Consider the following 15,976-nt stretch of genomic DNA (forward strand, 5'->3'; position numbering starts at 1 on the left):
GCAATCCTGCCATATGGGTGTTTAATGAGCTGGGGGGAATATCCAACAATTCAAATCCATTTCTTGAATGCTGCCTTTTGAAATAAGGATTGCCGCAGGGTAACCTCTAGTCTAGGATGCAGTAGGAGATTTCTGGTACAAATGGAGAGTGTTTTAAAGGCAAACATTCAGACTTTTCAACCATGTATACGGGTCTCGTAATCAAACTACTCTAAAGAAGCTTTAATTGGCACAAAGGTGGGATATCACAGGGACTGAGGTCTAAAGTCCTTTTCGGTCTGTAGTGATGCAAACAGCTGCAAGTATAATGACTTAGGCTAGAATAAAGTGCAAATTTGTAATTCATTTTAATACTAGGTTCATAAAGGCAATATGCAGTTTTTCTGTTAACAGCAATTTTGATACATTTACATGGCTTCTTTCATTCAAAAAAAAAGATTCAAAATTGGCTTTGAAAATAAATAATGAAAAATAATCCCTAAAGTCCAGTCAAGGGTAAAAAGGGAAAGAAGGAATGATGAGGAGAAGAAATATTTCACTGGGATTGGTAAAGTTCCTTAGAGCTACAAAGCCCTTGACACACTATCTGCTATACCCCGGGTCTTGGGAAATCAGTAAAACCTCTTTCGAGAGCAACAGAGCATTTGGAGAGATCCATGCATCCTCTGCTAAATGCAGCAACCTCTGCGTGACAATGTGATGGCTCTTTCAGAAGAGACGTTATCAGAATGGCCACCAAGAACAGGGAATGCAGCTGTTCTCAGGTCAACAGCTATGTACTCTTCTCTACAGAAGCAGGGTGAAAAACCTGAAGGAAGCATCACCAGGTCCCTTCAAAACAGTCAGGAGAAAAATATGAGAGAAGCTTTTAGGGAAAGAGAGAAAGGTAACACACGGGGCAGTTCTCCCATGTAAGAGGAGCCCCTGAAGTGGGAAAAGAAACTGCTTCCAGGACTACACAAACCAAAATGCCGCACTGGAGGACTAGTCTCCAGAAAATAACCACCTTAATTTATTTGTCTTTATTGGCTCCTGGAGATGAAGACAAGTAAGGTTTGTCCCCAGCGCCCCGGGCAGGGCGGTGGCAGGAGCCCTCTGCTCCCCACGCTGCTGCCTGGGCCCTCCCCACCTACACCGGGGCTCTGGGGAGACCTCCGGGCTCTGACGGAGCCACTTAGCCATTCCTACAGAATAACATTTCAAAGTTATTTTCTACTGCCTCCCCATACCTCCTGCCCTTTTTTTCCCCCCTCCAATCTTCCAAGTTTTGTAAATATTTCATGAACTGCCTACATGCATTCCTGCACTAAAATCTTGCTAACAATAGAAACCATTATTACCCTTCGCTGTTACAGTACATCCTGCACAAGGTCATTCTGTTTTTCTTCTTTAGTATCTTTGCCCCCAAAGGGAATATACATTAACGGCAAGGAGAAAACAGCTGCTTGCAAGCGGCCACAACAAGAAGAAAATGGTGCGTTAATTACCAGCACTGATAACGCCAGTCTGAACAGCACTAAAAGCTGAAAAGCAAATTTGGATTAAAATAATAAAAATGGTTTTCAATCCCTAATATCTGGAATCTACAAACTGCTATTTCAGCAGTTAGGGCTATTGTTATGGCAAAAGAAAAAGACTTAAATAAAGCTTGTGGATGTGTTTGTCGGCTGCTCAGGAGACATCAAATACATCAAATCATTGTGATGATGAGTTGACAAAACACTGCACTGAATTACAGTGAGAAAAAGACAAAGAACACATTCCTAGTGTTAACCAAGACCTACTTTGTATGTTAGAACAAAAGGATCACAAAAGCTCTTTACAACTTCACCTTTCATTGCCATCACCACAACCCAACAACACTCCCAACTGCTTTTTCTTAGGTGCTAGAAGCAATGTATGACTGAATGGACTGAAGGGAAAGCAAGTATTGGCACATGGCTCCCTCAGCTGTGATATGTCTGTTTAGTGGAGCTATCCTCCTTCTTGAAATAGTGTATTTTTCCGGAATAAACCATATCATGAGCACAGTGGTGCTCCTATAAAACAAAACTTTTAGTGAACACAAGAAATGTTCCGACAACAGCTCTACCGTAGCATGGAGACTCCGCTTATGCTGCACTGGGTAAAAGGGCTTATACTTATTTCTGCATCAATTTGATGTAAACCAGGAGTTGAGACATCTGTGGCTAAGTGGGTATGAGTGCTCACTTTTATTAAACTCCCACTGTTTCAAAGGAATCCGGCAAATAAGGTAGTCAGCCCTTTAAGCAGAGCTAAGACACTTTTTTTAAGGAGTTAAGCATTTAGAAGGCTTCAGTCCCTCTCTTATGATTTCCTACTGTATTGCTACCAGGATCCTTCTCAGTTGTTCCGAAGACAATGTTCAGAATAAGACAGCACTAAATATGCATGACCAGGGGGAAGGGAATGACAAGCACTGGAAAATACTTTGCATCCAGGGCTAAATACATCGGTCGTCTTCAGGTTGTTTCAAATCTGCTTTACACATTTCATGACTGTGGGACTGTACACACAACCATGTACAGAAAAAGAATAAATACATTTCAAATTTAGTTTGAACAGACTAATCTCTGGTATCAAAGATCACTTTAACTCAAGACTCAGGAAAAAGACCACCTGCATAGTCTTCCCTTGGGCACTAGTTTACACGTGTACATTTGGTTCTAGATTTTGAATTTACTCTGAATTTACTGTGACAAATCTCTACATTTTTTTCATGCAGGTTCATTAAGGACTGGAAGACTTGAAACCACTTAAGACCAAGGACACCCACTGCACCTATAAAGCATACATACGAGCTAGGTCTTGCCAGAAGCTGTAACAGTCATTTCCACTGCTGGAGGCAGAGCTAGGGGGCTCAGGAAGGTCTTACATGAACCTGGAGCCATTGAAATAACTTGAGAAAAAAATCCCTGCTTGGTGTTTTCCGTTAAGGGGCCTGATAGAAAACATTTTATGAAAGAGGTGAGAATTCTTGTTCCCATTGCTCAGATGCTAATAGCAACGTGGCAATGTGCTGCCATCAGCAGCAGGAACCCAGCCAGGCCATTAAGTGTTGTAGCTGGCAGGATTACTTACATTTTGCAGCTGGACTCGGCTTTGTGCCACACACTCTGACTTTGCCATCATGCTGGAAGCATTTAGGCTGTAGGTTTTTCTATTCTGTGTTTCTTTCAGCTGTTCATGGATTTGCTTTGTTTGTTTCCTGCAGAGAGAAATAAAATTCATGTAAGAAAGAGCTAGTTTGATCCTCTACTATAGCCATGATATTTTTATAGCCACGGTTCCCTTTGTTCAAAACTTCACCGCATTAGATTACCCAGCTGAGCTAATTCACTAGTGTCTAAGATTTCAAAGCCGTGGTCATTTTCTGGAGAGGATTATGGAAGGAAAATAGCTATAATGGCACGCTAGTTGTTTTAGTGCAGAATTTTGTAAGATAATCTATTACATATTTAACAATAGCTTGCAAGTAGGCCGGAATATCAAAAAAAGCATTTTGCTCTGATTTGGAACAAAGATTTTGGCAAATACAGCAGGCACTAGCTCCTGTTGGCTATCAAAAGTGTTGAAGAATCAAAGATTTCTGCTATCTGATTAGACTTGACCTATAACCCAGTATCCTGTATGGACCAGCATTTGCTTGCACGCTTAAACCTGAACCCCCCACCAGTAAGGCATCTGAGGCTGTGCTTTTGACGCACCGTGCCATGAGCCACCGTGTCGGAGCCAGGACCACCGCCAGATGAATCACTTGCAATATTGAGGAGATAACCGCACTACTAATAAAGGCTTTCTGTTTCTGCCCCACTATACTGACAAACTGAGTTTTAAAGTTCAGTTCGACTGAGGATATGAGGCAGCAAACTTAATTTTAAATATTTATTTTATCTTATGCCAACAGATACCTCAGCTGGGCAAAATATATTTCAGGTCTTTTATCAGTCTCCATTCTTTTGATAAGCTACATTGTCTGAGACTGTCAGTTTTAAATGATCACAAGAAATAACTCCACGATGCTATTTTGGTTCTTCCCTTCCTTGATTCCCTTACCCCTTTTCTCCCGAGCAGAGGCATCCCCAGCAGTGAGCCTACAAAGGCTCTGGAAGCTGCCCAGCAAGGCCAAGGACTCTCCAACAGCAGAGCCCTGTGTTGTGCCACCAGCAGCTTTAGGACGGCACTTGGCGCAGAGCCACCTTCCAGAGGGAAGTGATTTCAGGGAAGTGTCCGTAAGAATAAAGGAAATAGAGTCTTTCTGTAGTGAAATTTGAAATTTTAGCAAAGAAGCTTCAGCAACATTTTGAAAAATTTCTGGTGGTTTTGCTGTTAAAAGCCTTGTGACATCATCAAGTTTGAGAGCATCTTACTCGACTCAGACTAATTAATTTTATACCAAATTTTAACTTCTTTCAGTGGAATCTGTGTCTAGTGCAAGAAAATGTAAGAAACCAGAGGAAAATCACTTAAGTGGTCAAGGGGGTAAACTGTGAGAAAGGACAAGTTCCCTCAGTATGAAAGCAAGCAGTGAGAAGTATCACAGTTCAATATTCAATTTTAAGAATATACTTTTTAATGTATTAAAATAAATATATGGGATCTCCTCCGCCTTTGAGTCCCTTAGTTCTCATTCAGCATGGCACAATTTAAGCTTTGCTTAAATTCATCAAGCTGTAAGCACCTGCTTAGAAGCAGCTATTTGTTACAGCATGTTTCCTGAATACAAGTCATAAACCACAATAAACCTTGAACTCTACGTATTTCTGATGCTTTCTATTTACATCTTATTTTGAAACAGCATGGCAAACGAAAAAGAATGAATTTACATTGTAAGAATGTGACAAATTTAAGTGTCACATTTTAAGTATAGGTAGGAGCCCATAATTAGCAAGATTTCTGAATATGGCTGGGGGAGGAAACAATCTCTCAATCACAGGAACTTATTAAATTTTTCAAAATTCTTACTTATCCAAAGCAACCTGTAAAGTTAATATCAAATGAACAGATATATAATCTGAAGGGTTATAATGCCAAATTAAATTGGTTAGTCAGTTGATTCTGAAACACCTCTTTTAAAAACATTTTTTGATATCTGCTCATTTTTGAAACCGATGAACTTGAATAATTTAATTTGTAAAACATCGGAATGAACTCTTTAGCTTCTCATAAAATTCCAGGGGAAATTTGTAGAAGCAACTCTAGAGTTTGTATGAATAATTATTTTCTGACCAGCTAAATGTCACACGGTGAGGAAATGAGCGTATATCAGTATCTGTACGCCCTGCTGGAAAGGCGGCACTTGCGTGCGGGCGCCAAGGGCTATGGAACGTCCAGCCGCTCCATCGCTGCTCTCAAGTCGGGGCTTCACGCAAAGTCTAACAATGACAGTGCAACACGGTCACAGCATCAGACTTGGGAATCTCTCCTACACATACCATGTTCTTGGAATTTAACCAGGAAAGTAACAAAAGAAATTACAAATTGTTTTAACTCTAATTTGGATTTATTTAGAGAAGCCCAGTTTAGAGTTGTTTCTACATCTATAAACTTACATAAGTAAACTGGAATATTCAGATTCACTGCTGCAATCTTTAACATTACAACTGAGATTCCTGAAGGTAATTTGCTGTGAGAAACAATCGAACAATTAATTTCTTTTTATGTTCATGCAACCTAACATTAATGTAAGGTTTATGCATATTCATTTTGCCAAACGATAGGATGCACAGTTATAAAACTAGAAACTATTAATAATTCAAAGTTACTCACTGATTAATCTATTTATTTTATAATTTTTGTTTGCAAAACAAATAGGCCTTATGTGTTCTACTTTAGAGATATTTGGCAACGAAGTGTTGTTACTTCAGCGAGAACTACTCACCAGTCATTTATAAAAATCTAAGCCATGGAGAGCAGCAACTTACTGCACTCTCTCTCCGTTGCTAACACTTACCTAAAAGGAATAATTGGAAGGGCACAGTGTTTAATTGTCATTCTAAAATTCCTCAGACGGAATTTATTTTAAAGGAGGACTTAATTTAATGGTGCATAGGGAAGTGCCCATTTCTGGCAGCAGGCATTATACAGTTGTCAGACTAAGAAAGTCAGTGTCAGTGTCTTCATTGAAACTTTCTTCTTAAAGGGTGCAACCGTGCAGAGGTTTTATAGCTGTTAGCAAGATTTTAAATTTTTGACACATCAAATTAAACCCAGGGATCATCCCCCATGCAGGAGGAATGCTTTGGTAACTCTTAAGCATGATCAAGAGCCTGACGAAGCAGCTTCTGAAAATCTGCTGCCTAGAAGCCAATGTAAGGGTTGAGGCACTTCAGATACGTTGGGTGTAAAAACACCCGTAAGACCCCGGCCAGTGTCACAGTTGTGATGCTGCTTTACGTGGCCTCTACACAGCCCAGCCTGGACACTGCTGACCTTTTGGACAGTTTGCCAGATGGAGCCAGGGCCGGGGAGGTAGGGGTTGGTCGGTACCTTACCATTACTGTGTTTGATGTGTTTGGGAAGACCTCTGGACTGAACAGGAGGTGCTTATTTTCTCATTATTCTTTAAACTTCAGTTCCCAGCATCTGGCACAAGCACACTTCAGCTGTTCCCAGTAATGCTTAACTGTCATCTTTATAACGCAGATAAACCCCCAAACCACCACCACCCCCCCTACTGCAATGCGAGGCACTACTGTGCGGTGAGTTCAGCTTTGAAGCGTTACTCCTACTCGTTATTTTCAGCCACAGGTCTCCTCTCCACCTCACCAAAGCCATGGTGTTTTGAAGGTTCTCCCAGCCCAGGTCTACACCTCTCCCCACAACAGTGCAAAACCAGGAGGGACACCGCCGAGTAAGAGAGGGACCTTTTATTCCCCTGTGCTCCGCTGCTGACTGCATGTCCTGACTGACAATCCCATTCTGCCTTTTCTGGATCTCCTCAGCAAGCCTTTCCAGAAGAACAGCCACACCTTATTCTCAGTTTCTTTCTTCTGCAGATCTAAGATGCACAATGCACTGCGGATGCGGTGGCAGAAGGGCTGTCTCTGCTCACGACTTACACTCCAGCCCAGAGCAACTGCCCCGACACAGCACCCTCCCAGCCAGCACCACTCGCATACGCCAGCTCCAGAGAACATTAAACAAAATCCCTCCAGACTTCAGGACAGGAAGGGTTGTTCAGCTGAAACATGAACCAACTCAAATCTTCACTCAAATCATACACAAACTTTCCCTGAAGCCTGAGGGGAAGAGATACGGGGGAGGAAAAGGCCTGTGGTGACTTTTACAACTTCTTTTTTCTCCTGATGGAAATGTCATTTTCTTTTTCTTTTTAAATAAAAAGTAGTCCTCATCAGATTTCCTACACATTAAAATCAATTCTAAAAAGGAGGATTCAGATAAGCATCCAAACTTCTAAATAGTGCAAACCCCCACATTTTCGATGCTCAGCCACCATGACTAACCATATGCGGGTACTATTTATATTGCTGTGTGTTCTCTCATTAGCTCTGGCTATGGAGGGGTGACAACCATACAGAACAGATTTATAGACACAGTGCACTGACAAGCATGGCATGTAATTGCTGTGAGGCTTCTGCAACTTGAATTACACACATAACAATAAACGTTAGAAAATAATGCTCCCTTGTAAAGATAAAGAAGAGAGTGGAAAGTGAGTATTTCACTTGGAAATCGTTCAGTACATACGATTTCACCACACTTGGATAGTTCAACGTGCTTGTGCACTGCAGATACTCATTATGTAACTGCATTAGCAGTTTACAACCATTGCCAACAGGTTACGGAGATCTACAGAGAACTTGACTTTTTCTGCATTTCTAACTTTCCACTCGGTCTCAGCATACACAAACAAAAGGGAAATTCAGGGATGTGAAATGAAATGCAAAAAGGAGATGCTATGTTTAAACTTTTATTTTCAAAAGAGGAAAGTGATTATTGCACTGATAGTAAAAGAAACAAAATTATTATTGTCAAAAAAAGAACTGGAAAGGACACGATCTCTTCTTTCCTGGTATCAGAAAATAGAAACAAGAACACATAGTACTCCTGTTTTCTGGGTTTTTTTTTTGACTTAGTGTAGCCACAAGGAGCTGTTCTAGCCTGTCCAGAGATAGCAACAGCTTCAAAAGGAGTGAAGAAACGGAGGAATTGTAAAGCTGTAACCAGCACAGAAGCTACGTATCAAAGAGGCTACAGGAAGGCTCTTACTTTGTTTTGAAGTAGAACGCTGCACAGAGCATGCCCACTACGACTATGCCGAAGGCGATGCAGGAGATGGACAGCACCTGGCGCTGGTACACTTCCTCGCTCTCTGTGAACAGCAAAAGTGAGAATTATGAAAGCATCAGAAAACAGCACTCGGAAAAGTGGATTTCAGCACATCGTGGTTTCACTAACGACGGACAGAGACGAGAAATCTGGAGGTCTGGGCTGGCCAGTCCCTCACAGAACGGATGCTCCTCTGGACCCTCACCTAGACGAGGCTCACAGAACGCTGGCCTCCTAGGGACGATTTAGAAAATGGTTCCAGGGCACACTGCGAGATACGTAATAATAAACACCAGGATAGTTTAGCATTTTCTTTGCCCTACATGTCATATTTCAGCTTTTTTAGAAAGGATAAGGGCCTTACAACGGTGGAGTTTTTCTGGCTTAAGGAAACACCCATCAGAGCTCTCACAAGGTCCCACAAGATTCAGAGTTGTTTTGTAACTACCCAGAAAATGTAAGGTGGTTTTTGACTGACTGGTGATTGTAGTGCCCTACTCCCATGTCATTTCCTGTACTTGAACCTAATGTATAACATACCACAGTAAAAAATTAATTAAATCAACTGGGATGGAATCCAATGAGTGCCATGCTACAATGCGCCATATATTGCCTTCATGGGAGTCCATTTATTTAAAAAGAAATTTCCTTAATAAATCATAATCTTCTAATTAATTTAAAAATAGGGCACAGAATGAAAGTAAAAAAAAAAAAGAAAATTCTAAGAAAACAAGAGAAAAGATTCATTCATGACAGCAGCCAGGAGCTGATGGGCAACTGGAGTTTCACACACTGAATTAATTCATCAACAGCTCCTTAAGTGTTATATTTTATTTTTATTATTTCAACTACTCTAGCCCAAAGTGCTAACATGCTAAACAGATTGTTATTTTTTTAAGATCAGTTTCTCCTAACATGCAACATACAAAACAGTATTTTCATTAATATATTTTAGGTAGAAAACCAATGTGTAAGATTATCAAAGCACAGTACAGGCACTGTTCAGGTTCATAAGAAGAAAATACTGTATGACAACATCAAGGTGGATCTCGGCAAATACTGAAAAAAATCTACATCTAATGGGAACTTCAATCAAATACCATCGGGTGTTATAATGACTGAGGGCCACGTGCAGTATCCTCGTCAGTACTATTTATTAATTTCTTAAGAATTAATATCACAGTGCTGTTACTAAACGTTTTAAATCTTAAATATAATCATTTGTCTCTTGTAAAAGTCCCAGTCCCTTTTCATAAGCTATTTCAAATAAAATTACAAGTACCAAATCTTTATTTCTTAATTATTTTTTTACTTGCTCCCTCAAAGAACACCACAGTGATTCAGAAGCCATTTCTAAGATGCAAAATGTCCTCAGCTCCTGTTGACTTTCCCCCCATTTAATTTTGAAATTGTAGACGTTGTATTTTAAAAATATTGTTTTAAAAATAAAAAGAAGCAAATATAGCAAGTTACACTTTCTACATGTCTAAAATATATCTGGAAAGGTTGTAATTCCACAGGAAATCCTGATAACGCTGCTGTAAAACTGAGTCCAGTAGTGTTAGGCCCATTCCTCACTGGCACATAAAATCTGGATCCAGACAAGTAACTCTTTGTTGGCAATGAACAAAGGTTTGGGTTTTAATTTCCTTTTTTTGTTTTGTTTGTTGGTTTTTAGTAGCCTGTGTAAACACAATTATCCACCTTCCATTTCCACTGCAGTACACAAAGGACTAATCTCTAGAAATTATGAATTCTTATGTTAAGTAGGATCACACTGCAAACAGTGAAAGAACTGTCCAGTTCCCCGGTTGTTCATCTATCCTGCCTGAATACCAACGGCAGCATCTACCGCCTAAGACCGCAACTACAACATACGTACTGACGAACGTCACCCAAACATTGCACAGAATTTAAAAAAACCCTATTTATTAACAGAAACTGATTTAAGCAATGAGTACAAACAGGCTTAATTTTGCTTTCCTTTTAACCTAAGTCCTCATTAAAGACTTTATTTTTCTTTTTTCTTTTTTTTTTTTTTCCCCCCTTTTTGTTGTTTTTTTTTTTTTTTTTAAACGGTGAGTTTCATGCAGCTACAGTCTTTTGTCAGTCCTCAATGCTAACACTGTCTTGTTAAAGACGTTTTAGAATGCATCTTACCAAGATAAAAGCAATTCAGAGACCGGACAATATTATCTTGCTCAAACAACTTTGTGAAGATTTCAGTCTTTAGTGTAGTCAGATTAATCCCTGTCACCAGCTTTCAACACCCTGATCAACGCTTTCTTTCCTTTTTATTTTGTACAGTGCATATTTAAAGAACTACTTATTAACTTTACTCCATTTCTTAGACACCTCTGTTAATTTTTTAATATGCTTTAAATCTTTATTTCTGTATTGGACTCCCTCATTTTTTGTCTCCAACATCTTAAAATATACTCAGTTAAGTGTTTTTCTATTCTCTAATCTTCCACACTGGCTTTTTTTTTTTTTTTTAAAAAAAACCCTCCTTCTTACTGATAGAAATGTAATTTGTCTCTCTCTGCAAACTTTGAAGGTCTCCTGTTGCCTTGATTCAGCCTCACTGTTGCTCTAAACACACAGAGAGAGCACGGCTGAGATCTTCTCTGGCCAAGGTCTATTGAATAGGCCTTTAAATAAGGCAGAAGGCTGTAGGTAAAGGACTGCAAAGTACTGTTGCTCTCACAGAACAGAAAGCTGTAGAAATTCAACACACAGAAAAGAACTGAAATTCCTCCTCCTCAGTTGAAGATGTGCATCAACTTGTACATACGTGTATTTACATACTGAAACAAACTTCCCGAGGTAATCTAAAGTGACTGAAATGATGATAAATCTCTCTTTATTCACATACATTCACATGTTTACTTGTGGGGTAAATCACCTTAATTACCTTCTATTGAAACAAATACTCTAGGAGGCAGATTCCTCATTTAATGAGCAGCCAAGAAAATATTTCAGCTAAAATCAAAAAAATAAACTACCATGGGCATTCCTGGATAATCCAGTTGAGGCGTTAAGGCTACAGAACACAAATTCCACCAAGCATTCAAATTATACAAAATACATAACCTATACCAACAGAAATAGACCCACAGACCGCAGTGCTGAAAAGCAACATGGTAGGCTGTTTAGATACAGACTGTTTTGTTTAATAAAAGTTATGGAAAGAAAGGTCTTCCCGGAAGATAAAGCCAAGACAAGCTCCCACGGGAGGTGAAGCCCGCTGAGCAGCCGGTTCTCCCAGGCGAGGCCCCACGCGCTGTGTGCGCTGTCACCTGTCGCCTGTTTTTCTTCACACTATTGATTCTTTCTTATTTTCATTCCTGCGACAAAATCGTCTCTCTCCCTTCACCTCTGTCACATCACCCCACTGAACGCAAACTTGTGCCTCAAGTGCTCCTTCTTCTAAGCTCCCCTCACACATTTGCTACCATTATGAAACGCAAAATGACTCCTGGTGACCCGTGAAAGCAAGGCTTCTTCCAGCACTCACGCCACAGTCAGGTTTCATCTCCCTGTTACTAAAAAAAGGTACACACCATATTCTAGGTACGGGGGGGTTTGGGGTTTTTTCTTCTTCTGCTTTTTAAAATTGACTCTTAAAGGCTGTCATCTGTCTGCTTTACGCATGTGGAAGGACCCACTGAAGCATGCGCCTAAGTCTTCGGAGGATTAAAAAGTGTAGGGTAGACACATTATTCTTATGATCATTATGTCTAAAGGATGGGGTAGTTTTGCTGTGTAAATAACGTGAAACTTGCCTCTTCTCTGTGGCTATTCTAAAAGGAAGAACACCAGTCGAGGCCCTTGAGAAACCACCAGGTATGTTTCAAACCATATTACTGAGAAAAAAATAGTTAAGTAAATCAGAGTATGTCTGGCTTTTTTAGCACCTAAACCCACAAGTCATTACCAGCCATAGTTACTGGATCATCCAGTTCTATCGTGTATTTTCTCAATTCACTGAAATATCTTTTAAAGTATTTCAAATACGAAGAACAGCATTGTGCATGTGGCCTAAGCAAAATGATAACAAAATAAAAATAGTAGCTTTCCCCCTTTTGTGGTTTATTTCAATGGCTCTTGAATAAAATCTCAATACGGCCACAAGCATCACAGTGAATAATTACTGAATATTCAAACTGAGCCAACTGAGAAATTCCATTTACCATACAAATGCATTACTTAAGCTTTGCTCTGTAACCCAAAAAAAACCTGAATAAATGTGCAGATTAATTTTTCTGCTGAAGTTTTTACTCCCAGCTCAAAACCAGCACGAAGCCTAACAGCACTCCCTTACCTTCCTCACTTCCCTCCACTAAATGGACCTGCTCTGCACTGCTGCAAGTAACGGCACGCTACAGAATAAATATGGAAAGCCCAGCATCTTGTTATTAGTATTTCCGTGTGCTTTCTCCTGTTGATAAATTCAGATGAAAATTTTCTGAAAATAATTCTGTGAATTATTTTTCACCAGAAAATTTAGAGATGTTCTTCTTCAACTTCCTCTCAGTCCCTGCTATTTCTAAGTTAACAGAGGAAGCAAGGCCTGTTGGACAGAACACAAACCCAGCTTTTCCTCAATAAATTACAGGACAGCACAAAGGCAGCCTTGCTTTCTGTCCCCACGCATAAACTAAGCCACATGTGTGCAGCGAATTGGTCACTGTCACCTCTGCTGTAAGCTCACTGCCACACACTTTTTTGCCACTTCTCCTGGTGTCCTGCATCCTCAAAGTCCCATATACAACAGCAGAGGATGACATGGAAACCCCACACACAACGTCAAGATTTCCACTAAAACACGGATTCCCATAAGTTAAAAGGCAAGAGAGTAGTTAAAGCCTGTTTCTCAATATACTTCGATTTATGTGTGACAAGTGCTGAACTATATACGGCATTCTAAATTTATTTCTTGAGGAGAATAAAAAAAGCCTGCATGTTCCACAAAATCTGTGATCGCCTCAGCATCAGACTTCCAACTCTCCCAAGAGTTTTCTCTGTTCTTTCACTTGCAAAAACCTACTGCACAGATCCAGCGCCATATGCTGTAGCTTGTGCTAAGGCAGAACGATTTAACAGCTGAAATGCTACAAGCCACAGTTCACAAATTTCTTCTTTGACACTGGATAAGCCAAGACCCTTGTTCTTTCTGTAACCATGAGGATAATATTGCCTCTTCCATTTCAGTGATTAACATGATAACATTTAATATAAACATAATTGAAGTCTATGCAAATAGATGAACCTGCCCCAGATAACTCTGTTCCAACATCTTCAAGAGCATATGCATTGCTTCAGATAAAATACCATGCTGTATTCTAATTTTCAACTACCTTTATTAGACACTGAGTTGTCTTCCTTCAACTCTTGTCTGTATGGGTAGAACCTCCCTTTTTCAAGGGCTTCAAAACACTCAGGTTCACAAATTACGGGCAGAAGTTTGTGTCTCCAATCATTTACAGGAAGGGCAGAGTCAAGGTTAATTGCACAGATTCACATTTTAAACTGGAATGAGAGCAAGCTGACTTCTGCCAGCAAAAGTTCATAAAGTATTTCATCGTTTCGATAGCGATTCTCTCTTGGGAAGAAATGTTCAGTGACTGATTTGACAACGATTAACAAAATACATTTTCTTCTACCTGTGGAACATCCACAGCAGAAGGATCTTAATGAAAGCCAAGTGAAATAGATGTAGCCCGATATATATTATAATTACATGACATTATATATTGTCTATTGGTATTTAACACTAGGGAGATAATTTTCTGCATAGAAGGCGGCAGAAAAGGAAGGGATTAGTGTTCAATGTGTCAGCGATAGGACAAGAGGGAACAGCTTTAAACTGCAACGGGGGAGGGTCAGACTGGACATGAGGGAAAAATGTTTCCCAGCAAGAGTGGTCAGAGGGTGGAACAGGCTGCCCAGGGAGGGGGGAGTCCCCATCCCTGGGGGGGTTTCAGGGCCGTTGGGATGAGCTGTGGGGGGATGTGGGGTAGGGGAGAACTTTGTAGAGTCGGGCTGAGGGTTGGACTCGATGATCCCGAGGGGCTTTTCCAGCCTGAATGATTCGGTGACTCTGTGTTTGACTGACCTACTTTGAGTACTTGATTCTACAACATTAATGATAAATTAGCACTAGTTTTGCATGGAATATTAAGAATGAAGCAAGGAATTAAGTATAATGTTATAGACTCATCATGAAAAGGGATGCAAAGGTATGTGCTCTAGTCCTGAGCTCTCAACCAACTATTTTATGTTGGTGAGTAAAAGGCAAAATATCACTCAAAAGTGAATGAAACGAAGTCTGACGAAAAATTACTTCCATCAAACCCATCCTTAAAAAACCCTACAAAATAAAATGAGCCAAACAGTGGAGATTTATCTGCAAAAGAGAAAAAAGAGAGGCTAACCTTACATAAGAATGTCTAGTGTTATCTATGGTTACAACAGGAGTGAAGGTGCCAATATTCTTAGTAAGCGCTACTTGTTATGATGTCAAAATTTGATAAGTACTTTTACCCAGCAAGATCACAATTCTGAAGGCAAATTAATTTTAACTTTGGTTTCCTAAGAAACAATAATTTCCTTTTATCTGCAGGGAACCTGGGAATTTGTGTTAGCTAGAACCAGAACTCAAGTTAACAAACTTTTAAAGCCTTAGTTAAGTACATTCAATGCAACATATTTATTAAATCTTCAGCTTGAAATAGTTCCATAGGCAGCTAAGCGATGAGAGATATCTTCCTCCTTTTTAAGAAAAAGCCTGGTTAGGAGTTTTCATGTATTGACAATTTACGAGTAGCACAATCTGATTCTATTACAAATTTTATCTATTTTCATTCTATTTTTAAGATGGGTAAGGTCAGTCATCTATCAACAAAATTCACTACCCAAGTCTCATCAGCCTCTGTGTGGATGCACTAATTTTCCTTTTGAAAGATTCAGTTTTAGAATTTATTACAGCAATTCTAAATTTCTCTAAGACCTTCTATTACTACAAAAATACATCCAGTAAACTAACTGGTACTACATTATTACTATATACTAATAAGAATAAAAATTACATATGAACCTCGTTTTAATCTTACTAAATTTTGACACAACCTGAATATAAATGTTCTAACTTAAGTTTGATAAGTATAAGAGAAAAACAAATATGAAGGCCATTCTTCCTCCCTCCTCCAACTTCCAGTCTGGATATAGGGGGAAAAAAGTTATGAAGCTAATAGAAGTTGACAGCTAAAAATCTACGGTGATATTTTAGGCAATGAGCACACTGAAAAAAAATCTCATGATAAAAAGGGTAAAGCTGTCCAAAACTGTGATTCTCTGACAGTAATCTCCCTGCCTGGTAGCTGCCTGGATTTTTGCTGATGTGTGAAAGGGATAAGCTGCTAAGGAGCAGCCCCCTAAGGAACAGGAGTCCCAAAGGAGAGAAACTTGGTATCTGGTGGAGAGAAAAAGAACCCCCTAAAACATCATTTAATTTCTATTTTATATTAGGCCACTGTTGAGGGCTTTTCTACTCAAAATGCATCAGCTCACTGAAGAAATAGTATCATGGTAATCAGTGTGAAATTCTGGGCAAACCAGCTACATCTAAATGAGATGAACTCTTGGCCTAACCTCACGTGAG

At 39.7% G+C, this 15,976-nt stretch overlaps 1 protein-coding gene across 2 annotated transcripts in view; it reads right to left on the reverse strand.

The window, feature by feature from the left end:
- The window catches only part of NRG3 (neuregulin 3), a 363,575-nt gene that overhangs the window by 20,056 nt on the left and 327,543 nt on the right, over positions 1-15,976 (reverse strand). For both annotated transcript variants that reach the window (XM_074924288.1, XM_074924287.1), the window contains exons 5-6: positions 8,254-8,356; positions 3,103-3,229 (exon numbers count right to left, since the gene is read on the reverse strand). In XM_074924288.1, coding sequence (XP_074780389.1) covers positions 3,103-3,229; positions 8,254-8,356 — 230 coding nt within the window. The remainder of the gene's footprint in view (positions 1-3,102; positions 3,230-8,253; positions 8,357-15,976) is intronic.

This window comes from Athene noctua, chromosome 21, assembly GCF_965140245.1.
Source record: "Athene noctua chromosome 21, bAthNoc1.hap1.1, whole genome shotgun sequence".
Taxonomy (NCBI): Eukaryota; Metazoa; Chordata; class Aves; order Strigiformes; family Strigidae; genus Athene; species Athene noctua.